This window comes from Tursiops truncatus, chromosome 5 (assembly GCF_011762595.2).
Source record: "Tursiops truncatus isolate mTurTru1 chromosome 5, mTurTru1.mat.Y, whole genome shotgun sequence".
NCBI classification, from domain to species: Eukaryota; Metazoa; Chordata; class Mammalia; order Artiodactyla; family Delphinidae; genus Tursiops; species Tursiops truncatus.
Genome location: NC_047038.1, coordinates 13,792,739 through 13,813,258, shown reverse-complemented (window position 1 = coordinate 13,813,258; position 20,520 = coordinate 13,792,739). Strand labels below are relative to the sequence as shown.

The following is a 20,520-nucleotide window of genomic DNA, read 5'->3' as shown; positions in this document are numbered from 1 at the left end:
GACCAGGGCACGAACCCATGTCCCCTGCATCAGCAGGCAGACTCTCAACCACTGCGCCACCAGGGAAGCCCCCACATCTTCTTTATTCATTCATCTGTTGATAGACACTTAGGTTGCTTCCATGTCTTGGTTATTGTACATACTGCTGCAATGGACATTGGGGTGCATGTATCTTCTTGAATTAAAGTTTTCTCCTTACCAGCTTGTTCTAATCCATATAAGCACTGTAAGGCTATACACCGTGTTTACATGCCAATGGCATCTATTTCTAGCAATGTGCTGCACTTCTCAGTTATCAGTAGAGGTAAATGGAATACTTGGGTGAAGAGTCTGATTTACGCCAAGTTTTCAAGAGAATAATTTTCTCCAGTAGTAGTTCAACATATTAACTTTTGCTTTCTAGATTGTAGGTGGGGGTAAAAGTGTCAGATTCTGCAGATTTCAAAAAAGGCAGGTGGAATTACTGTCAGGAAAACATAAGCACCATAGTCAAGGTTTTAAAAACGTGATCTGTAATCTAAATGGGCTCACTCCCTAACAGAGAAACTGGCTAGTACACACAGTATAGACTTTATTTGGGAAACATACTGCCAACTTGGAGAAGTTATCAAAAGACAAAAAACTGAAGAGAATAAATATTTGATATTAAAAAAAATCACATACTAGATTTTTATGTGAAATCTCCTAATTTTTAACTCAGAAATGCTACGGATGTTTAGGGAGTGGAAGAGAAAACCAAATACAGGGAATCAGACCAAAATTATCTAAGGTTAAGGTCCATTTCAAGTAGATGACAAAGACAGATAATACAGCTGACCCTTGAACATTATGCAGGGGTTCAGAGGTACCGACCTGTGCTGAGTGAAATTCCCCTTACGGCCCTCTGGATCTGCAGTTCCACATCCACAGATTCAACCAAATGTGGATCATGAAGTACTGTAGTACTGTAATACTCATTGAAGAAAATAAAGTGGACCCACACAGTTCAAACCCTTGTTGTTCAAGAGTCAATTGTATAACTTGAAAAGACTGGTGTGTCTTTCACATTTGAAAATTCTAATCATAAGAATTACCCAAGGCACTTCTTACAAATAAAGTCCGAGACTCATTCGCTTTCCATTCTGGCTTAGTGGGTGGTAGGTTTTGACTGGGGACCAAGAATTTGTATTTTAAGCACCTCAAGTGGTTCTAATAATCAGGCAAGTTAGGGAAATAGTGGTTAAGGGAGAAACAACAGCAACAATGCCACCACAGCTCCCGTCCCCTTACTCAATGACTGACTGCCCACCAAACTTCCTGAGAATGAGAACACTCAATTGAAATTGAGGAATTGTCCATAGAACACTGTTTATTTCAAGTCCAAAGCACAACATTACTCATTTTTCTTAACAGACTACATAATTTTTACTGCATGAATATTTAGGGTTTCTCTATTCACAAGTGTAGATTTACTTCTTAAGTTTAGGCTCAAATGATTCATATATATCAGTTTACTCCAGAGGACACATACTCTAACAAATCTGTTCAGAAAATATTTTACATAAAAACACACAAACCATTTACCAACACTCTTCAGTTGTTACAACCAGTCTTCAGCAAAGATCTGGCTGAAGTTCATCATTTTCTACAAAACATTCCAAGACTGAACACAATAGAATGTAGTATTTTACATACTTTAGCTTATTACTGCAGTTAAAAGTTCCTCTTTCTTTGATGGCTTCTGCATATATTATACTCGTAAAGCAGGAGAATTCTTTTCTCTAACTGCTGACTTATTAAATAAAATTGTCTTTTTTGGTATAACTTGTCTCCAATTAAGAACCTAAATAGTCATGATGCAATCAAATAATGGACACATATAGGGCTTGTAGTAAGAGCTTTTTCAAACTAACAATGGAAGAATTTAATACCTATCAATCAGTGTAATATCCTTTATTGTTTTGTGTTCAATAACTACCACCTGGAGTGCTATTACTTCTAGTATTATCAGTTGGCATCAAAATATAAAGAAAAAATATGTACATTTTAATATATCAATTCTTACCTGAATAATCTCAGATCTCTTGAGAATGTTCCACAAAGTGGAATTTCTTCCTAAAGTTACAGTGAATGTGGTACAATGTGTACAACTTGGTTAACCAGTGCCTGCCTTTCATTTCCAAGATTCTTCCTTATCTTGAGTCAAATACACAATCTCAACTCCCATATCATAATGCACTGGCTTACAGTTTGTATATAAAGTCCAACTCAAGCTTATTTTGGTTTATTGTACATGCTTTATTAAAATGGTACGGGTATTTACAGTATCTGCAGGTCCCTTCCAAGGCGCTCTCACACACACTCAGACACACCCACACGACATCCATACTACGGCCTCATGCACCCACACCAGTAAGATGTGAGTCAAGACTCCTAAAATTAGGCAGCTGTTAGGGGATAGAGTTGTTGATTTTTCAATTTTTTTTTGAAAAGAGAAAAGCATGGGGGAATGCATTTGGCCATGACAATGCTAATTAAGTTTGTGTATATTAACATATATGGCAGTAACACTGAATATTCCTTTTACATTCTATATACACAGAATGACATCAAGGTTTTGCGGTCAACAGAATATTCCAACTTCAGTCTCAATGCTGCTTGTAGTGACTTCTGAATTCACATAGGGGCTTTCCCTAAAAATAATTCAAGTCTATGTAAGTGAAATAAGGCACAATTAATATTGATTTGATCTAGGGGAAGGAAAGGGATAAAAACCAGTTTCAAATGATCTTACTGTTGGGGAATTAGCTTTGACTTAAATCCACCTGAAATCCCTTTTTCTAATTTCCAAAAATTTCTTAGAAATAAAAGTTTTTTTCTTTTCTTTGACAAAACCCAAAAAGAAAAGCTCGGGGAGTCATATCTTAGTGTTTCAGTAGCCTTAACTACTCAGACTGATGGGCACCAACCCCCCTCCCTCATTGCTAAAACAGACCCAGCGCATGAAGTAGGAATTCCTTGCTGTTTTTGTAAGGAGATCTGTACACTTAAGTAGCAAATATGTATCAGGTTGTCTTTGATTTAAAAAAAAAAGAGAAAAGGAAAAGTAATCTTGTGACTTTCTTGCTCTTTAAAAAAATCCCTGTCTCCTTCTTTTCAGGATGAAGAAGCCCCACCAGACATTACAAACAACTGCAACAAATGAGTCTGGCAGCATAATGTCTAGTATTCGAATCTTCATGGTGAGACTCATTTAGCTTGTACAAACAATCTGTTGAATGTTTTTTTGCAGCAGGTGAACCAAACCCAAAGACGCTGGACATTCTGTGAAAGGGAGTAAGAATTGCAGTTCTGAAGGCCCCTGACTTTGGTTGTTTACAAAGTTCAATCCTGTTTATTGTGATCCTTGGTATCTTCTTCATCTGTATATTCTGATGGTTCTTCCCCTGGTTTTAGGAGTCTGCCTACATAATCATATTTTTCTGAAAGATACATCAAAAGAAAATCAGTAGCGATCAAATTTGTCTCACTATTCCATTATACAGCAGGGAAGGTGTATGCTTCCTTTAGAGTCATATAGAACAAGATAAGTTTTTCCTATTGTTTACCTTGTCCAGTCTTTGTACTCATCTAACACTTGAACAAAAGAAAACAAGGTCAGGGAACTCATAAAGCTTGGGAATTGTGCTTTGGCAGGAGAGTGTTCCTTACAACCAGTTCCTAATCAAGGACACTGCATCAGAATCACTTGGAGACCTTTAAAAAAAATATATGCACATCCAGGACCCATTTTGGAGTCACCCATGCCAGGCTCTTGGAATAGGTATGAGGACGTGTACTTTGAAACTGGTTTAACTCTAATGTGCACTGTGAGTCTCAGAATAGTTCTTTAAATTTTAATAGCCCAAAGTATTGTCATTAGATAGGTAAGTTGGCAATGTAGGGCATTTCCAACAGTTAGAAGACCATAAAAAAGTTAATGGTTACTTTCTTGGGGAGAAAGAGTACATGAGGTGGAAAATCACATGGAAAGTAGATCCAACCAGGAAATATTCTTGGGGAGAAAATGTGACACATGCTAGTAGTCCCTAAGAAAACAAACCAAATGAGAAGATGAAAATTCACTCGTTACTTATTATCCTGTGTTCTCTGAGGTCCCGATATGTGGTGCCTAGTACCTTACTGTTCTTTCTCCTATCAAACTCTCTTCTTAGATCTCGGTTACATTGCTTGTTTTTATGTTACCAGGTGTTTAATTTAGAACATCGTTATGTCCAAGGTGATAACATGTTTAGTCATTTCTTGGTCAAGACTCTGAACCTAGTTTAAGCAAATTAACTGACAAACCGAGAGGATAATACAGGAGGACTGCTTTGTACAGCAAAACCAGTATAAGTGCCAAGAAGCCAGAAGTATTCCAAGGGATCCACAGGTCACATAAATAGCAGTCCAGAGTGTTCACAGAGGCGGTAAAAATTGATGTCATGAGCATGTAATGAAGGAGAATGACATTTTTCCTTTATGGTTTGAAGGTAAGATCAAGAAAATCATTTTAGAATAAACTAAAATTACAGTATCAATATCACTAATTGTTTTAAATAATTAATTGTTTTAAATTCTATATTTAAAAAACTATACCTTAATGAACAAACCTTATAAGACTAAAGGTGTCACAATTTTTATAAATTTTATAGTTTGTAACAAGCCAATTTTTAAATATGGATTTTATAAATAATAAGCACATGTAACAATCATTTTGATAGTTAGCTATGTTTATCGTCAAATAATGATGGCAGTGAAAACAGACAGCATCCTTAGGCTCTTTAGTAATGAAATAGTATGTACTTTCTTTGGCCATATATTTAATATTTGCAAAGAACCCAACAAAATGAAGGTACCTTTAAACTGCATTTCCCATTCTCGAACACTCTCCATTTGTACGGCATTCAAATCTGAGAGATCATCATATTCATCTTTAAGTGCATCTTTATCTAGGCAAAATGTCGCCAGTCCTCTGGAGGCATCCCTACCAGCAAATATTCCATATGGACCCGCTAGGAAAAAAAAGAAATTATTTAGATTATCTAACCCTATTTTAGAATGTCTCAAATGAAAAAGTCAAATAAAGGAAACCTCATGACTCTTATGTGGTACACAGCCTTAATTTCAAAACATGCACAGACACTAAATAGGATAATGAGAAGAAATTTCTAAGAATGAGGTAACTATATGTACAGGCGCAGAAAGAAGTCCATGATATAGTAATTGAAAAAAGCAATTCAGCAAATTATATAGTATGACTCACTTTGAATTTAAAAAAAGATATACATATATGCACATTTCACCCACGTTTGTATATGCACAAAAAAACACCAGGAAGAATACAGACCAAGCACTTTACAGTGGCAACATTTCTGGAGAATGGAGAGGAAAGTTTTACTTCACATATAACAGAATAAAGCATTTTCTAATGAGAAGTACACAAGTAGAAAAAAATGGAAATCCCCTGATTTTTAAATGAGCAAAATAATGATTATAGCCATATTCATATTTGAAATCATTTAGGAAATTGAAGGTTATGTGTCAGAAAAGCATCTATACTTTTAAGAATAGAATTCAAAAATTAAATAGACAAAAATCTAAACATTTATGAACATTAATTTGAATTACAGAAAGCACTGCACCATAAAGTTCACTGGATGTAGGAAAACTCATTTCTTTTTTAATTGCATGGAAAAAGTGGCCTTAATAAATTTAAAAAGTAGCATTATTAGGTATTAATATATTAACATGAAAATAAAGGCAATACTTCCAGTAAAGTACTTTTTCCTGCTTTCCCGTTCTTAAGTACTTTCCATATTGCTGCTTAATATTAGGTGACTATCACAATTATCATTTAAGGGTTATATATTTTCCCACTGAGTGGATACACCTATAATTTATTTAATCATTCCCCTATTAATATAAACTTAGGCTATCATTTTATACTTTTAAATTTGTCTTCTATATAAGAAAATGGGACACTATTTACAACTGGCCAACATTTGTAACTTTCAAACTTTGCTCATTATCTCAACTGACATTCAAAAAGGTATGACAACTGACATTCAAAAAGTGTTTAAGAGAAGAAAATCTAATACTGTTTCTATTTACAAAGTAAAATCTGAAGTTCTTTCATTGGATTTAATTATTTTGGAGAAACATTAACTTTTTTTCTTTTTTTAATTTAAGTCTGTTACAATGCTGTTAGTTTTAAGTGTACAGCAAAGTGATTCAGATATATATTCTTTTTCATTATAGGTTATTACAAGATAATGAGTATAGTTCCCTGTGCTATACAGTAGGTCCTTGTTTACCTATTTTATATATAGTAGTGTGTATATGTTAAGCCCAAACTATTAATTTATCCCCCCCATCCTCTTTGGTAACCATAAGTTTGTTTTCTAAGTCCGTGAGTCTATCTGTTTTGTAAAAAAGTTCATTTGTATCATTTTTTAAGATTCCACATACAAGTGATATCATATGATATTTGTCTTTCTCTGTTTGGCTGACTTCACTTATGATAATCTCTAGGTCCATCCATGTTGCTGCAAATGGCATTATTTCATTCTTTTTTATGAGAAACATTTAACTTTTTTTTTTGGCTATGCCACCTGGCTTGCGGGTTCCCGACATCAGGGATTGAGCCCCAGCCCTGGCAGTGAAAGCACCAAGTTCTAACCAATGGATCGCCAGGGAATTCCCAATGTTAACTTTTAAAACTAAGCAAGAACAGTCCCTAGGGAAAGAAAAGCAGTCCACCTTAAAGCAGTTGTGTTTTTTTGTGGTATATAACTCCACGTGCTTTGTGGCAATGGCTGTTTTCAGGAGATGGAGGAAAAAAAAAATATATATATATATGTATATATATATATACATACACACACACACACACATTTATGTATATACAGAGAGAACTAATGTGATTTTTTTCTTAAGAAGCAACAATGACAAAAAAAATCTGTGAATAATATATAGCCTCTTTTTTTTTTTTTTTTTTTTTTTTTTTTTTGCGATACGTGGGCCTCTCACTGTTGTGGCCTCTCCTGTTGCAGAGCACAGGCTCTGGACGCGCAGGCTCAGTGGCCATGGCTCATGGGCCCAGCCGCTCCGCGGCACGTGGGATCCTCCTGGACCGGGGCACTAACCCGTGTCCCCTGCATCGGCAGGCGAACTCTCAACCACTGCGCCACCAGGGAAGCCCAATATATAGCCTCTTAATGCTAACTGGACCAATGCTTACAAACTTAAAACAGTGATTAGTCAAACACACAAAAGAAAAAAATAAAATTGATCAAGGCTATAAAAAACTACAAATGTAAAATGAGAATTTCAACTTTTTGGAGAATTTGCTAGCAATCTCACTTTCCTCTCTCACAGTATTGCAAAGTGGAAGGGACAGTTTTTGCCCTCCCTATTTGGCAGACAAATAGAAACGGAGGCATTCAGTGCCTTGCCTAAAATTACTGACAGAACTGGGAAGTAACATTTCCACTTTTCTGACTACCCCAAACACAACACATCTTGAGAAAACACAGAGGACCCACAAACCCAAAGATGGAGTGACAATCCTGAAAACTGGAGCATTTCACTAATCACAAAATTTCAGGGAAATGACTATTTTAGAATACCTGTTGAATCAAAATGGAAGAGCATTAACAAAAAAAGCTTTTTTTTTTTTTTTTAGACATCATCAGCTTTTCTTAGCATTGTGTTATAATATTTACCTCCCTGGCCTACAAAAGTCAATCTACTTCAGGATACTTCACAGTATCAACCTTAAAACATATCCAAATGGTAAACAGGAGAGAAGAAAAGATGATCACTATAAAAAATAGGAGTCATAAAACCCTCCATCTGTGAGTGTATTAACGTATAACAGTGTATTCTTTAGTAAAATTGTCTGCCAACTTCCCTAAGAGGGAATGATGTTCTTTTTTTGGTTTGGCTAACTTAGAGTGAACTTGAGTCAACAGTTAATAACCCAAGCCTAATTCTAGACAAAATGATGTTTTGTTAACTCCTGAAAAGAATGATTCAGTGATTAACATATTTTCCTACTCTTTGTATTGCTGTCCTCTCCACATGCTTCCAATTTCCCTCAAGAAGCATTTAACTTCTGAAAAGGTTTTTCTGAAAACAGTTTTCTTTACTTTTTCCTCTAAGACCATAAAGAACGTAATATAAAGATTCAGAACTAGAGTTGGAAAAGGATGAGTTGCTTAGAAAAAGGAGGATTTGAGGTCCAATTAAAGTATATTTCTCTGCATCCCTAACACAATCAGAACCATATCTAAGAAGTCAGTAATACCTCCCCTTTCCACTACCTCCTTACATAACAGACCTAAATGTTACTGATTCTAATATTTTGATAACTACTCTTGGCTATCCATAATACTATAATAGCAGAGAGCTACCCAAGGAAAGCAAATTTTAAATGGTATTAGGTCTTCAGTATGGTATCATTTACACACACACACACACACACACACTCAAATCTCGCTTATATAAATTAATCAGATTGTTTTGATTAAGGCTCATTTAGATATTAACATTTCAGTAATAACTAAGCAAATTATACTCTTGCTTTATCAAAGACTAAAATATCGTGCTGATACAAAACTAGATTTACAGTTTCAAGAAAATTCTTGCTACAAAAAATGTACCCAATTATTTAGCCAAGACAGATTCTCTTAAATGTACATATATAACAAATATCCTAGGACATCATTTTAATGGTAAATCTTATTTCCATGATATTGTTAAATACACCGAAATGACATTATACTAGTTAGAATTCAGATTTCATTAACAGTTTTAAGAGTTAATACCACTTATGATACAGATTTTTGAAGTTCAAAAATCAGTAAATCTACTAGTTATTGTATCCTGAAACTGCTTACTTTAATACAATCAAGTGACAATGGGGTGACATATTTTTGAAGGCAACAACATATGGTCACTGTAAAACAATGTTTTAAAGAATAATTTAATGAGCAAACAATTCCAGGAGGAAGTAAATAAAATATCTAAAATATGTAACACATAATTTTGTGACTATTAAGATGATTATGTATCTACATTAGTATTTATGAAGAAGAGAAAATTCCAGAATGTTTTAGTTATTTCCATGGTATAAAAACCATAGCTCTCAGAGACAAACTTTAATTCATTAAAGTTTATAAACAGCCCAGTTTTCTGGCATGTTCTGACAATAGTCTTCTGTGATTATTAAAGTAAGTTAAAAAAAAAATCTAATAATACTTGGTATTGAGTAATTTATTCCAAATAAGGTTATAATGTGCCTAGGAACAAATGAAACAATATGTAAAACTGACTAAATGAAATCCAACTAATAGATATTATTTTTTTATACTTAGCTCTAGGAACTCCCAGGACTTTTAGAGAGAAGGTAGCATGGTAAAACTGAAAGAATACCTCTTAAGAAGTTAAGATACCTGGGTTCCGAGGCCGCACCCTACACTTGACCTTGGGCAAATTTTACATGCCTAAAATTGGAGGTCAAACCAGATAATCTCTTGACTACTATAATTCTAAGAGGAACTGAAAACTCAACCTTGCTTCGAAAATTCAAACTAGGAGGCTCTCAGCAATACTGTGGGTTGAGCTAGTGGCCCTGGCCCCAGGGCTCAAGGCTGGGCTGGGGGCAGGGAAGACTTTGAAAAATTAAAACCCCAGGCCTGTGCCGTTTGTGGGAGTGGGGCCTGAGTTCACCTAGCCCAGGTAGAATGAGAACTCTAAGGTGAAAAAAATACAATAGCATGGATTTAAATATCTGTTGGAATTTAACAAACAGTAATGGTAATACAGCAAGTATTGGGAGAAAGAAGTTATTCTATAAATGATGTTGGGATAACTGAACAGCCCTCTGTAAGAAAACAAAAACAAAAGTTGGATGCTTACTTCACTTCTTAAAACAAAATAAATTCCAAGTGGAACTAACAAACTAAAACCATAAAAGTATTAAGTATTAAGAAAAGCTTTAAGTATGATACAAAGCCCAGCTGCAATAAAATAGTCATGATCGAAAAAATGTGGCAAAAAATATATGAATAGATAATTTGTAGGAAAGGAAACATAAATGACTCAAATTTTTGAGGATGTCCAACCTCACTGAGAAATGTAAATTAAAATAATATTGAAATACTATTTTAAGTGCTCAGATTGACAAAGACCAAAAAGTTTAATATCACATTTTTGGCAAAAGGGTGAGAAACAGGCATTTTCGTGTGAGTGTAAATTTGTCCAATGTCTCTGGAGGGCAATTCGGAAATAAGTACCCAAATTAAAAATGTCCATACCCTAAGACTCAGTAATTTTACGTCTAGGAATTTATTTGATAGATAATTATGATTTTACTCACGTTTAAAATGATACATGAATATTTAGAGCAGTACCATGTAATAACAAGAGATTGGAAACAAATGTTCATTAAAAGTGGACTACTGGGCTTCCCTGGTGGCGCAGTGGTTGACAGTCCGCCTGCCGATGCGGGGGACACGGGTTCGTGCCCCGGTTCAGGAGGATCCCACATGCCACGGAGCGGCTGGGCCCGTGAGCCATGGCCGCTGAGCCTGCGCGCCCGGAGCCTGTGCTCCGCAGTGGGAGAGGCCACAGCAGTGAGAGGCCTACGTACCGCAAAAAAAAAAAAAAAAAGTGGACTATTATGATATATTCATATAATAGAATTTATGCACACATTCAAAAGAACGAAATGGTTCTCTTTAAACTGATATGAAAGGCTCTCAATATGTTAAAATATTGTTAAAGGTTTGTATAGTATGCTACAATTAGTGCATGGGAGGGGTGTACATACCCACATGCTTTCACTTGCAGAGAATAGCTCTGGAACAAGACTCAGATACTCAGACTGGTTCCTCACCTCTAGGGAGGGGAACATGGTGGCTGGGTTGTGGGAAGGAGACTATCTTTTACTATATACCCTTTAAAATTTTTCTATCTCAAGCACGTATTACCTAATAAAAAAATTTTTTTTTCAGAAACTTCCATTGAGGCATACCCCAAACCACTCCACAGGGAGACTTCCACAACCCAAGGCTCATGGAACATCACAGAAAATATTCAAGAAACAAAAAGACAGCAATTGCTGAATTTTGTAATAAAAGTTGTAACTACATGAAGAAACAAACTACCATGGAGGAGTGAGCACACAGAACAGATATGAGAAATGGTATCCCAAGAATAAGATAACAGAAGCAGATTAAAGAGATATAGTATGTTTACTTAAAATTATTAAGAAATTAAGGGGACTTCCCTGGTGGTCCAGTGGTTAAGAATCCACATTCCAATGCAGGTGACGCTGGTTCGATCCCTGATCAGGGAATTAAGATCCCACGTGCCGTGGGGCAAATGAGCCCGCATGCTGCACTACTGAGCCTGCGCACCTCAACTATAAAGCCTGTGTGCTGCAAACTACAGGGCCCACGTGCTCTGGAGCCTGTGCACCACAACTACAGAGCCCCATGTACTGCAGCTACTGAGCCTGCGCTCTGGAGCCCACACGCCACAACGAAAGATCCTGCGTGCTGCAACTAAGACCCAATGCAGCCAAAAATAATAAAAAACAAAAAAACAGAAAACAAAAAACTAAAAAAAACATCATTGAGGATATGAGTTAAAAAAACAGTTAACCCACAATTTTATATCCTACATCTATACTATTATTCCTGAGTGAGGGCAGATAGACACAGAATCTTTTTCTATCAATGAAAAAAGCTATAGGATGTACCTCACTAAAATGAAAACTGAACCCTGAACAAAGAAATGAGATGCAAGAAATGACAGTGAATAAAGAAAATGGTAACTATGTTGGTAAATTTAAATGAAGATTGACTATTAAAAAAAAAGTTAATAATTTAACCAATTTGGGGGTAGAGTTTTAAAAACTGCAGTAAAACTAGAAGTCTAATAGTAATAACATAGAAAAAATGGAATGTGGGAGGAATTAGAGTTAATGTTTTCTAACCAGGGCCACAATATATGGCTATGTACCATATAACTCCAGGGGACACCATTTACATTTGTATACATGATAGTTTTGTATATTTAATATTAAGAAATATTCTGTCAAATGGCAGTGAAGTGTCTTAAAGAGTTCTTTCTAATTCATACAAAAATGTTTGGTTAACATTCTTATATTCTATAGCAAAAACTGAAGGAAAAGAATCTTATCACCAAAAGAATAGAAATAGAATGCATCCAAATCAGTAGGGGGATGTGAAACAGAAACAGACACACAGACATAGAGAACAGACTTGTGGCTGCCAAGGGGTGGGTGGAGTGGGGGAGGGATGGATTGGGAGTTTGGGGTGAGCAGATGCAAACTAGTATACAGACAACGTATAAACCAGGTCCTACTGTATAGCACAGGGAACTATATTCAATACCCTGTGACAAACCACAGTGGAAAAGAATATAAAAAAGAATGTATATGTATGTGTAACTGAAACACTTTGCTGTATAGTACAAATTAATACAACATTGTAAATCAACTATACTTCAATAAAATAAATTTAAAAAAAATCAGTAGGGGAGAAAACGTGGAAGGAATAAAAAATAAACTGATTAAGTTGTTAAAAGACAATATTGATATTAAATTTTATGAAAAAATCAGCTATATGTTATTTATAAGGAAAAAAAACACAGATTGGTTAAAAGTAAAAGGATGGAAAAAGAAGCACTGAGGTAACACTAATCAAATGAAGCCTCAAGTCAAATCTGAAAATCAGTAAGGGTGATAAGGATGTTTCTTCCTCTGCCGATTAACACAGTATCAGTTCTAGATCTAGTGCTTAGATAGCTTCAAAACATTGATATACCCAATCTTTGTAAGGCTGGCTCCTTCAGGTTTTGCTGAGGTATCAATCCTCACTTTCTTGACAAATCAATATAAATAAGGTACCTTTCTTAACCGTCTGATCTAAATAAAGTCCTTTGTTAACCTCTATTACATATCCTATTCATTTATTTCACATCATATTTAATTACAGACTATAATCATGTATTGAATGCTTGTTTATCATCTGTCTTCCTCAACAGACCATAAACTCTATGAGGGTAGGGAGGCAAATGTTTTGAAGACTCAGAGAACTCTCATTTCTCAAAACATCTTATCTAGGCAACAATGTAATGAAATCCAGGCAATTCCTTCTTAGAGTTTAAAAGTGGAGATGAAATCCTATATTAAAGATCTTGAGACAAGATGCTGGCTCTAAGAGTACAGCAGTTATTTAGTGATGTCTGTCACAAGTACGTGGGGGAGGAGTGATCTATGTTACACTGTTGAAAGAACTATTATAAAAGAACTTGAATGGCTAACTCCAGATGTTACTAAATGTACTCCTTTCCTCCAAACTGAATAACATCTTCCGGTCTTATACATGCTTTAAGCTATCCTATTATACTTTGTGTTAGTATTTAATACAAATACAATTCCCTCTTAGATTAAAAACACTGGAATGATGTTGAACTCAGAAGAGCCAAACAAGAAGGTACTGTAGAAATTACTAGTATAAATTTGAGCAGAGTATCAAAATTCATCAGAAGACTTAGCTGATCCCTTTATCTGATTGGCAGGTAATGAATAGTAGGTAATGAATGTGTATGGGCATTAGACCTAACACAGACCCAGTTGGCTTCAAAGCAAGAAGCTAGGATGAGAGCTGGGTAGTGTCAGTAGGACATTGATGAAGGAACAGGTTTGTCTATATGCCTAAACTGTTGCTTCAGCTGCAATTCTTCAAACTACAAATAAAACTCACATATTGAACATAAAGTTAAAAAAGGAGGAAAGACACATGAAAGGTAAATGTGCTCCTTTCCCCCACCTCCTAAATATTAGGCATCTCATGGGGTACTTCGTATATACTTCTTTCCTTTCCAGTGGAATTTAAATGGTATGTTGGAGAAAATACAGCTTTGGTATATGTCAAAGAATACATGGAATAACGGGGGAAGCTATATATCTAAATATCAGAAACGCAGATAAACTATTAGAAAGGTCAATTGTATAATTTCTTGCCATTCTAAAGAATAAAAAACACTGTTTTAATTCCACTGCAGTAATATTACATCAAATTATTTAAAATTATACTATCTGTTGGAGTCCTCCTCATCTATTATGACTATGGAAACGTGAAATTATATTATGTTGTGATACAGTGGGAGGGGATAGCCTATGAAGCCTGTTAGACTGGGTTTGATTTCTAGCTTGGCTACTTACTAGATATGTGACTTGGGGCAAAATCTCTCTGAGTTTCAGTTTCCACGTTTGTAAAATGGGAACATTACTTATTTCCTAGGGCTGTCTGAAAATTGAATGAGATAATAAGCCCCAAATGGAGTTTCCTACTCCTTCTACCCTGACCTCTAGAATCAATGCTATTGAACAGAACTCAATGGGAAGACGGAAATGCTCTATAAAGTGCACTGTATAGTACGGTAGCCATGTGGGTACTGAGCACTTGAAATATGGCTAGTGTGACTGAGGAACTCAATTTTTAATTATATTTAATTAATTTAAATTTAAAAAGCTACACGTGGCTTGTGGCTACCATATCAAACAGCACAACATAAAGCCATGAAGTGTGTTTCTTTTGAGGCTTTAAATCCTTATGGAACTAGGAGAGGGTATAAAAAATAACAGCAGTGAGATTCTCTTTAAGTTTATCCCAGAATGCAGTATACCTGAAATAGAATAGATAGGCTTTGCGGTCAAATATGTCTGGATTTGAATACCATGTCTGTGTGACCCAAGCCAATTTACCTCAAATTCCTAAACCTCAGGCTCCCCATATGAAAGACAGAATACTCACTAATCTCACTGAAGCACTGTGGAGATGACAAATTAATGGATTTGATGTAGTAGCTGCTTAACAAATCTAGTTCCTTTCTCCTTCCACATTCATTGTTTCTTACATGACCACTTTCCTCACGTGCTGGCCAACTGCCTGAACTGTTACTAAATTTAATATTGACAAATGTAGTTAATGACAACTGTTTGCCAATATGTTTACTCCACTAAATTAAACTGCCAATATTTAATTTTTTAAGAACCCATACTTTAAAAATGTATGGCTAAATATATCTTCAACACAGAAAAAGCCTCACAAAACAATCTAACTCTAAAACCATTACTGAGAAATGGGAGTAGATATTGGTTAGGCACAGAAACTAGGTTTTCTAGCTCCCTTATTACCTCATTCTTTCAGCTACTAAGAGTCTCAGTTAAGGATTTTTACTTCTGAATTATTCTGCTACAAAACTGCTTAATTGATTTGAGGATGAAAATAAAAAATTAAAACCAAAACCGAACTTATGTCTGTTTCATAGCCAGAAATTTGGCTTCAAGACTTTTGGGAAGTGTTTTATCTTCTCTTAATGTGAAATATATTCTCAGCCCCTAAGATGATCTGGCTACCTTTAAGGTTCCTTTCAATAATAAAATATTCCAAATATCTCTATTAGGTTGTTAATTGATAAGTACTTAGAATAAAATAACTGAATATCACTCTTAGCCTGTTCATTAGGACCTGGAAATCAGTGGAAGCTAACCTAAAGCTGACTCCTCTGTTGTTACGAGGAACCCCCTCACTGGCTCAAGCCACACAAAGGCCATCTACATTACAACTATGACTCAATTTTAAAATTTCTGTTGCAGAACATTTGCCACTGGATCCTGCCAAACTGTGTCTAAGGCTGTTTCTCCTAGCTATTTTCAGATAGTGGCAAGGCATAATGTGTGAGGACCGATATGCTTCTTTGTACTAATACTTTGGTTGCTTCACTGTCAGTTTAGATAGGGGTACAAAGGCAGAGTTTTTAGTTTGGTTAAGCTCTGTATTAAAAATCTAAACCTGTACACAATTTCTAATCATCGAACACACATACTGTGTAAATCCTTGACTAAAAAAAAAAAAAACTATTTAATTTGGTCTGTCCGTTTAAATATTGTACTTTGGCCCTATTGTCTTATCCCCCATGCTCATAAGTAAACAAAAAAGTATTAACTATTTCAGCTGATATGAGTAGGCAGACATCTGGTTTTCATTTTTATACAACGAGAATCAAGTACTTAATAAGCTATCTGTGACTTGGTTGGATTGAATGTACTATAAATATATACAGAAAATACAAGGCACTAAGAAATAAATAGTTCAACATGTAGGATCTCCAATTTCTTACCTCTAATTAACAACTAACCAAAGCACTTCTAAAATACCTTCCAGCCACTAAGCACAGAAATCGTAAGTATATATTTGCAAGTGTCAATAAATCTCATGGACTAACAGATTAAAGAGGAAACCAACTTGTTTTTAGACTTGCCAACCCCCTTGACTTTAAGACCTGGATGTACTCTTTCGAATAACAGGTCACTCTAGGTCTCTAATTTTATTTACTTTTATTGTAGTCACTTTTTTAAAGCTCAGAATAACTACACAACCAGCATGTACAATGTTGATCAGTTTTATGGTATGCCAACAGGTTCCATGAGTCTGAACTGAAGTTTATTAACATAATCTGAAATGTATGCTATAACTACATTGTAAAAGAAGGGTTTCTAAACCAAACACCCTACACACACACAGTTCTCTGAAAGCAAAGTTTTAAAAATCTTTAACTTGCAGCACTGGTGCCTGGGGGTATGAATTTATAGCTGTTTTAAGTTTTTGCTCCTCAGTGAAAACACAATAAATCATAATCAACGTGTAGTTGAATACTTGCCTTCCTACTAAAAAAAAAAAAAAAAAGATAAAAGAGAGAAACCGGACAGGCACGCCTGCTGGGTATATGAGCTCCACCCCCAAAACTCTGGGCGAAGACCCTTGCCAGTATTTATTAGGATCTGCATTCAGGTCTGCCTCATCCCACATATATTGTTAATCTTGGAAAGCATCTTCGTACCAAAACCCGTTTTTTTAAAAAAAAAAAAGAGTCGAGGTGTTGCTTATATGACAGGAGTTTACAGAGGGCTGGGACTTGGAACTCCGTGTACCTAAATGTGGCCTTATGGGGAGTAGTAGAGGGAAAAGGAAGCTCAGTGGCGCGTGCACACACACGCGCACACACACACACACAAAAACACACACACACAGAGAAAAGAAAGGAAAGCTATGAATTACAGCACCTAAAACTTTAGGTCCCTACTTTAGAAATCTTTCTTCTCTCCCGCCTCCAACGATCCCAGGAACCAGAAAGTTCAGGAAAGGCTGAGGGCCAGCGTGACTGGCGACAACTAAAAGGATTTTGAAAAATTCAGCACAAGAAAAGGCTGCGAGGAGAAATGGGATAGGAGAAAAATGAAAGATGAGAGGTCGCTCCTGGGGCGACACTGGGACCCCGACTTCGGGGGGGTAAACGCCGGAGGGGCCCGCGGCCGAGGCGTGTGGGGGGCGGGCCGTCTCAGGTGCGGGAGACAAGGCGCGGGGATCCAGATGTCGAGAAGGATGGCAAGCTAACCCTTTGCCCAGGGGCCTCCCCATCATAAGATGGTCGCGCTTGAGCTGCAGGGGGTCCTCCCCCTCCCCGTCCAACTCCTCACCGGGGCCGTAGAACTTGCTGCCTTTGGTCACGTCGAAGACTTTCCCATTGACCGCAAGCAGGATGCGCGGGGTGCGTGACCCGTCGTACTGGCGCAGCTGCTCCAAGCTGAAGTCCCGCTTCTTCATACGAGGAAGAGTGGCAGCGGGGCTCTCCTCGCCCGCCCCGGCCCCAGCCCCCAGACCCCGCCGCCCCCAACGCACCCACAGCCGGTAGGCCCCCAGCAGCACCAGCGCCACCAGCGCCACGTTCAGCAGCATCTCCCCGCCCCCCGTCAGAAGGGCCAGCGCAGCAGCCGACCAGCCGCCCCCTTCTGCTGCCGCTCCCGCGCCGCTCGGGCTCTCGCTGCTACCGTCGCTGCTGCTCTCGCTGCCACTCCCCAGGGTGCCTAAATTCACGTCCCCATCACCCGCCGCCATCACTGCCCGCCAGCGCCTTCCTCTCCTCCCCGCCCCCTGCCCTCCCCAACCCCACGGTCGACCCCGCCCATGTGGGGCCTCCCAGCCAATAGCGTGAGGGTAGGGGGCGGGGTCAGGCCGGCTCCCGACTGGGTGTTAACGCGGTAACGTTGTCTTGGATCTCTCCCTCCGTCCCCCTCCCTCCTTTTGCAGGCCGCGCGCGCGTGCGACGCCCCGCCCACCTCGCCCCACACTTCCCTGCTCTCGTCCTTCGCCTCTAGTTGAAGTAGAAGAGGGGGGCGGGTCTGAAGAAAACACGGTGCGCCGGCCGCACGCGCGGGCGGGGCGAGGCTACGGCGCGTGCGCGGGCCCCGCGGCGCCACGCGCTCTCCTTTCCTCTGCAAGCCCTCTGGGAGACACGCTCCTCCCAGTCCCCTCGCTGTGCGCGTGCGCCCAGGAGTCGCTTTTCTTCCCAGGCCAGGGTTCGCGTCCGCAAACTCCCGCCTCTTCGCTTTGGCTCCGCCCGAGAGCTTCACGTGCGCTGAGGCGGCCGCTGAGGCGGGACCCTCCCTGACGCCTTCCCGAGGGCGCGGGTTGGTGGCTAGTGGGAGGCCGCGACATAGTTATAACTGCTTTCGCACACTGAAGAGGGGTGTCTCTTTCTCCCCCGGGCGCCGTCGCGCCTGTCCGGAAGCCCAGAGCGTGGGCGCGCAGGCAAAGCTACAGCCTAGAAGTTTTGGCGAGGAGCTGGAGTCGCCTGGCGCGGAGAGCGCGCACGGAGCTCGCCCAGGGATTGTTTGGCAGAAGGAATCTACGTGCTGTCTGCGCCATTCCCCAGTGGTTTTAGCCAAGGCTGCTCTTGTAGAATTTTCTTTCAGATTTTGTACTAAAGGTGTCGTTTTTCCTTGAAACGTTCTCATTGGGGCGAGAGGCAAGTGAATAGGATGAGGTGGTCCTTTTTTCGCGCATTTAGCTTTATTTACAGTTTCTTTTCATCTTTCTGGGTCTTGTAGAGTCTTTTAGCTTCTCGAGTCCTTAAAATTCCTGTGTAAATGTCACCTCTGAAGCCTCATTCTGAACCCCTCACCTCACGCTCTCAGGTCATCTGATGTGCTCCTTCTCGCCCCAGTCTGTTTTGTGTCGCTAGTCCCCGCCCCCGCGCGCGTGTGAACTACCCTTGTGGCGAATGAAGGTTTATCAAGGGAGTAACAGTTTTCGTTTTATCTTGAGGAACTGATGGGATGGAGGAGAGACGTGGGCAAGCAATGGGGGCGTATGGTATGCTAATTAGGGAAACAGCAAGTGGTCCATTTTGGCTTTAAGTACTGAAGAGGAACAGTCTGGAAGACTTGAGGTTGCAGTCTTAAGTATCGAGGGATAGGCTTGGACTTCATATTGCCGGTTTTGGAGGAGCCTCTGAAGATATGGAAGAGGCAAGTGACAGGATCAAAACTCTTCTGTAGAGAGTTCTCTACTAGGATTGGTATGAAAGATTGGAGTGGGGAAAAGAATGGGAAGCCAGTTAAGTAGGCTACCGTATTGGTGCAAGGAGTAAGGGAAGTGAGGGAACGCAGGACTAATGACAGCATTAGAGCAGGGGTCTGCAAGCTTTTCTTCAAAGGGCCAAACATTAATATTTTAAGTGTTCTCTATCATAATTACTCAACTCTGTCGTGTAGTGAGAAAGCAGCCATAGACAATACTTCAAGGAATGAGCTTGGCTGTGTTCCAACAAAACTTTATTTTTGGACACTGAAATTTTAATTTGATATAATTTTAGATATCATGAAATATTCTTTTAACTTTTTTTTAAATTTTATTTTGGCTGTGCTGCCCAGCATGCAGGATCTTAGTTCCCCAACCAGGGGTTGAACTCACGCTCCCTGCATTGGTAGTGCGGAGTCTTAACCACTGGACCACCAGGGAAGTCCCGTTAACTTTTTTTCAATCATTTAAACATGTAAAAAACTTTTTTTTTTTTTTCACTTTCCAGAGGTACAGAAACAGCCTATAGGCCATAGTTTGCTGACCCCTGCTTTAGAGGTATTTTCTTGAGGCAGAGTGAACAAGATTTAATTGGGGGTAATGACCATGTATAGTCTGTACTCCTCCAATCTAGAATACTTTCCGAAGATAAAGGGGGCACCGTTAATTACACTGGGAGAATACGAGTAAAATTAGACTGTCCTAAGCCAACCTCAAGTGGTCATCCTAAGGTTAATGGTTAAGAGAAGTCAAAATTGCTTCAGGACCTGGTAAAAGGAAATGGAAGTGGCAATAATGGAAACAGGGAGCTTGGGAAGACACTGGTTTTAGGGAGAAGATGGCTGTAGCAGTCCCAGGTGTCATATGGTTGGGACAACATCGACAGGCAGGAAGAAACCACCCCAGAGGCTTCATAGCTGGCCACTCTTTATATCTTATTTACCAGAATTGGGTTGCTAGCTAGTCCCTAAAACAGTGACTGACAAGGAGCATGGGATTACCATGATTGGTTAGTGTTTATCTGGCTTTTGACAGTTAT

General features: G+C 38.6%; 1 protein-coding gene across 2 annotated transcripts; it reads right to left on the bottom strand.

Moving 5' to 3' along the window:
* Window positions 1-1,330: 1,330 nt before the first annotated feature.
* On the bottom strand, window positions 1,331-19,029 carry PGRMC2 (progesterone receptor membrane component 2). Of its 2 annotated transcripts, none has more exons than XM_033856692.2 (3): window positions 17,600-18,415; window positions 4,878-5,033; window positions 1,331-3,461 (listed from the first exon to the last, which is right to left on the bottom strand). In XM_033856692.2, exons 1-3 carry the CDS (start codon window positions 18,015-18,017, stop codon window positions 3,364-3,366), a joined length of 672 nt encoding a protein of 223 aa, XP_033712583.1. In that variant the 5' UTR covers window positions 18,018-18,415; the 3' UTR covers window positions 1,331-3,363. The 2 variants fall into 2 exon arrangements, 1 of the variants encoding a protein (XP_033712583.1); XR_012331866.1 differs by lacking the exon at window positions 1,331-3,461 and adding an exon at window positions 10,403-10,667 and having other exon boundaries at window positions 17,600-19,029.
* Between the last annotated feature and the right edge of the window lie 1,491 nt (window positions 19,030-20,520).

What these genes read in the sequence shown, in the direction of transcription:
- PGRMC2 (XM_033856692.2), bottom strand. Translation starts at nt 18,017, where the DNA reads ATGGCGGCGGGTGATGGGGACGTGAATTTAGGCACCCTGGGGAGTGGC. An exon ending in CAGCAAGTTCTACGGCCCCG is followed by an intron (nt 5,034 to 17,599) that starts GTGAGGAGTTGG and finishes TTTTTTTCCTAG; the next exon opens with CGGGTCCATATGGAATATTT. An exon ending in ATGGGAAATGCAGTTTAAAG is followed by an intron (nt 3,462 to 4,877) that starts GTACCTTCATTT and finishes TGTATCTTTCAG; the next exon opens with AAAAATATGATTATGTAGGC.